The sequence below is a fragment of the Populus trichocarpa genome, chromosome 15 (genome assembly GCF_000002775.5).
Source record: "Populus trichocarpa isolate Nisqually-1 chromosome 15, P.trichocarpa_v4.1, whole genome shotgun sequence".
Classification (NCBI taxonomy): domain Eukaryota; kingdom Viridiplantae; phylum Streptophyta; class Magnoliopsida; order Malpighiales; family Salicaceae; genus Populus; species Populus trichocarpa.
The window spans coordinates 12,903,941-12,907,943 of record NC_037299.2 but is presented as its reverse complement, the minus strand read 5'-3'; the positions used below and the strand labels follow the sequence as shown (position 1 = coordinate 12,907,943).

The following is a 4,003-nucleotide window of genomic DNA, read 5'->3' as shown; positions in this document are numbered from 1 at the left end:
CTGTAGTCATAATAGAATATATGGAACCAAAATATCTGCAAGATTCGTAGATTATAAGCCTTAAATGTAGTAACGAAGCTGTTATAAAAGTTGCATCAATATTATTAGCAACTTTGCAATAACTTCTCTGCTACACAGTTTATATCAAAACTCATCAAGACTGCGCTATTAGAGATGAAAGATTCAAGACTAATTGAGTGATTGTTGAAATTGGGATGCAGTGGTTGCCAAAGATGAAGATTACAAATGAAAAATTCCAGTTAGTCACAGTGGCTCCCCAGCAGGGATTAATTTCTTCAGCATAATTGAAACTGAAAATGGTCTGTGAAGTCATTTTGATCACCTTATTCGAATCTTCTGACCTTTTTATGGCACTCTTTGGTTCCTTGGAAAGAAATGGATAAAAGAGGAGAGACTTTCTGGCTGTAGTTCTGGCCTGGCTCGAGGTTTCTTTTCTTTTCTTTTCTTTTCTTTTTCTTTTTCATTAATTCTAACTGTAACTCTTGCTGGAGGCAAGAACACCCCACCTCTATGCATGCATGCTCATCCTTTTTGTCAGAAACCTCAGCGGAAATTTCTGCTGTTCAGAAGTTTGTGTTATCAAGACGGGTTCCTTGTAAAATTCATCTCTACGAAACACTGTTGCTGCCTCTCCATATCTGTTAGATGTGCATGGTCTAAGATATCCTGCTTCGATCCAGATTTGCACAACACAATCACAGCATCCTAAGACCTTCAAAGTTCAAAGACAAGTTACTTCCTAACATACGAGGACGAAAATTTCAGGAGATTATTCACCTGAAGCAAGGATCAATATCAAGACCAGACTTGAGAAAATTAAAGAAAGTTTTTTTCTTTATTAAGGATTAAGGTTATGTTTGGAAGTGATTCATCGTGTTTCTATAAAGTTTTTATTTTTTTAAAATAATTTTTTTTATGTTTTTAAATTGTTTTAATATATTTATATTAAAAATAAATTTTAAAAATAAAAATATTATTTTAATATATTTTTAAATAAAAAATATTTTAAAATATAGTATAATAAATATTAATAATATTGTGAATATATATGGAAACAGATTCAGCCCATTATCTTCGTAAAGTAAGCTGCCACTTAGGCTTAGTTATCACACTGGGTTAATTAACTTGAAGCCCAATACTTAAAAGGGCAACTCAGTAATTAACCCCAAAAAATAGCATCTAGGGTTTCTTCACCGTCTCCTTTATAAGCAAAGTACAAGACTCTCTCGCAGATAGCGCCAACGCCTTCATTCTTGCTTCCTAGCTGCACAAAACCCTAGCTTTTACGGGTTAATCTCTCTAACTCTCTAGAGGGTGAAATCATGGCGACGAACACAACAGCAGGAGCAACCCCAGCTCCACCTCGGGAGCTGTCGCAGAAAGAAGCTGACATTCAAATGATGTTGGCTGCTGAAGTCCACCTCGGCACCAAGAACTGTAATTTCCAAATGGAACGTTACGTTTTCAAGCGCCGCAACGACGGTTAGTTACTTATAATTACAAAACACGGAGTCAAATATTGTTCTTTTATTAGTGAAATGGTTAGTTTTGCGATTTTGTGTTTTGAAGTTTGTGTATTGTTCGTGTCTGAAAGAACAAGCTTTTGGGGTTCTAATCTAGTTTGTCTTGATGGGATTTTGTCTCAAGTAATAAATTGGCTGTTTTTTCATGTTTGGATTCTGGGTTTCTTAGGCTGTATATTTTCTGTTTTTGCTCTACAGTAGTTGTTAAAAGAATTGTATTTTTGTGGTTTTTGTCAAGAAAACGTGGGAAATAATAAAAATTTATTATTCTAATATGAAGTTTATTGTTGAATTTGAATAATGTAATATTGCTGAATTTTTTTTCCCGAAATTGCTTCGTAAAGAATCTCAACCGTTGTATTTATGGGACTCAATCCACTCATTCAATGGTTGAGGATTTCGGGAAGATTTGGTGTCTGGTTGGTATTGCTCTTTGAATTATGATTAGTTGTTAATTAGGATAATGTAGCTTAATTAATGACTTGCAGTTAAGATAATGTATCTTAGAAGGGTTCTATTTTTATGTTAAATAAATCACTTGCTTTTAAGCAGATTTGCGTTTGTTGATATTTGGTTCTTGGTTGCTTTTCAAATGTATTTTGTTAAATTAGGTTGTGATTGTTTATGTTTTTTGAGTTGCTCTGTATTTTTTTTTGTTACAGGTATTTACATCATCAACCTTGGTAAGACATGGGAGAAACTTCTATTGGCTGCCAGGGTTATTGTTGCCATTGAAAACCCGCAAGACATTATTGTTCAGTCAGCCAGGCCCTATGGTCAAAGAGCTGTTTTGAAGTTTGCTCAATACACCGGTGCTCATCCTATTGCTGGAAGGCATACTCCTGGTACATTTACAAATCAGCTCCAGACTTCCTTCAGCGAGCCTCGTCTTCTTATCCTTACCGACCCAAGGACTGACCACCAGGTGAGGCTAACAATCATTTATATCTCTTGTAGCTGATGGCTTGTTTTAGTGCTTTCTGATTTTCTTACTTTAACCATGAGTGTATTTTTTTTTATCTTGCAGCCAATCAAGGAAGCTGCCTTGGGAAATATCCCAACCATTGCTTTCTGTGACACTGACTCACCAATGCGGTTTGTGGATATTGGTATTCCAGCCAATAACAAGGGGAAGCACAGCATTGGATGCCTATTTTGGCTTTTGGCAAGGATGGTTCTCCAAATGCGTGGCACTATTCGTCCAGGGCACAAGTGGGATGTGATGGTGAGTTCCATATGGTTTTCTCTGTTTTTAAATTGCAATAAGACATAAATTATTTTCTCTGATTTGTATGCTCATGCCATTACTGCAATTGCATTACTACCTAGTTTGCTACCACTGTATGGTTAATTTGTTTTTTTGATTGCTTAGGTGCATGACGCAATGAATGCTCATGCTTTGTTTTTTTTCTTTTCTGAAATGAGAAATCCTGAGTGCCTCCTTGTTTTTAATCGTTTACTTGTTAGGACCTTGTCAATATCAATTAGCATGCAATTTTATATCCTATCTCCAAGTTTTCTTATGTCCATTTGTTTTTCTTCTTTGGCAGGTTGATTTATTTTTCTACAGGGAGCCTGAGGAAGTAAAACCACCGGAAGAGGAAGATGTGGTTGCTCCTGTTGACTATGCACTTACTGGACCTGACTATATGGGTGGTGCTGCTGACAGCTGGTCTACCCCTGTGGCTGATAGTGGATGGACCAATGAGGCCTTGCCAATCCCTGCTGCACCTGTCACAACAAGCTGGACACCTGACCAAGGTATGAAATGTGTTTGCTTTGTTGATTAAGCCGCTTGACAGAGATTTAGGTTGTTGAAGCTTTTTGTGTTGGATGCTGAATTTGTTAGTCTGTTCGCACTGGCTGCTACACATCATAAGTTTTTCATGCCAACATCGTTTTCTTTAGTTTTGTTCCTGGCTTATACTTTCCATTTTCACAGCTGCTGGTGGATTGGATCCAGACTGGGGTGCTGCTGCTGCTCCTCCTCCTCCTCCTCCCCCACAGCAAACTGCAAGTGCTGTGGTTGACGAAGGTGGTACCTGGTAGTGAAGCCTGCAAGAGTTTTTACTTCGACCATGTGTTGTTGCAAGTTTAGCATAATTGTCAGTGAGTTTCGAGACAAATTTTATAGATTTTGGTGATGTCGGTATCTCAAATGATGCTAAATTTGTTATTCTCGATTGGCCTTAAAGCAACTTGCGAATTATATTCTTTTTATTGCTTAATGATTACTTAGGCATGCGAATTAGTTGAGAAGGCTTAAAATTTAAAATAATTGAAGCAAAGCAAGTTTGCTCGTGTAAAAACTTACTTTGGAAGAATTTGTATTCCATCCAAAAACAACTAAATCTGCTGTTGATGGAGACCACCTCATGTTTGAGAGCGAAATTTCAACTATAAAATCTAATTCTCATCTTCTTGTCTGATTTCCTATAACTGCCTCTTCAGCCTATGGT

The 4,003-nt window shown here is 36.9% G+C and overlaps 1 protein-coding gene across 1 annotated transcript; it reads left to right on the top strand.

The window, feature by feature from the left end:
- Positions 1 to 1,241: 1,241 nt before the first annotated feature.
- On the top strand, positions 1,242 to 3,753 carry LOC7457604 (40S ribosomal protein SA). Its single transcript, XM_002322292.4, has 5 exons — positions 1,242 to 1,503; positions 2,207 to 2,469; positions 2,572 to 2,769; positions 3,095 to 3,305; positions 3,487 to 3,753. Exons 1-5 carry the CDS (start codon positions 1,344 to 1,346, stop codon positions 3,591 to 3,593), a joined length of 939 nt encoding a protein of 312 aa, XP_002322328.1. The 5' UTR covers positions 1,242 to 1,343; the 3' UTR covers positions 3,594 to 3,753.
- The last annotated feature ends 250 nt before the right edge of the window (positions 3,754 to 4,003 follow it).

Bases quoted from the DNA above. Each gene is read 5' to 3' on its own strand.
- LOC7457604 (XM_002322292.4), top strand. From the start codon at position 1,344: ATGGCGACGAACACAACAGCAGGAGCAACCCCAGCTCCACCTCGGGAG. The intron at 1,504-2,206 runs GTTAGTTACTTA...TTTTTGTTACAG, and splicing joins TTTCAAGCGCCGCAACGACG to GTATTTACATCATCAACCTT. The intron at 3,306-3,486 runs GTATGAAATGTG...CCATTTTCACAG, and splicing joins AAGCTGGACACCTGACCAAG to CTGCTGGTGGATTGGATCCA.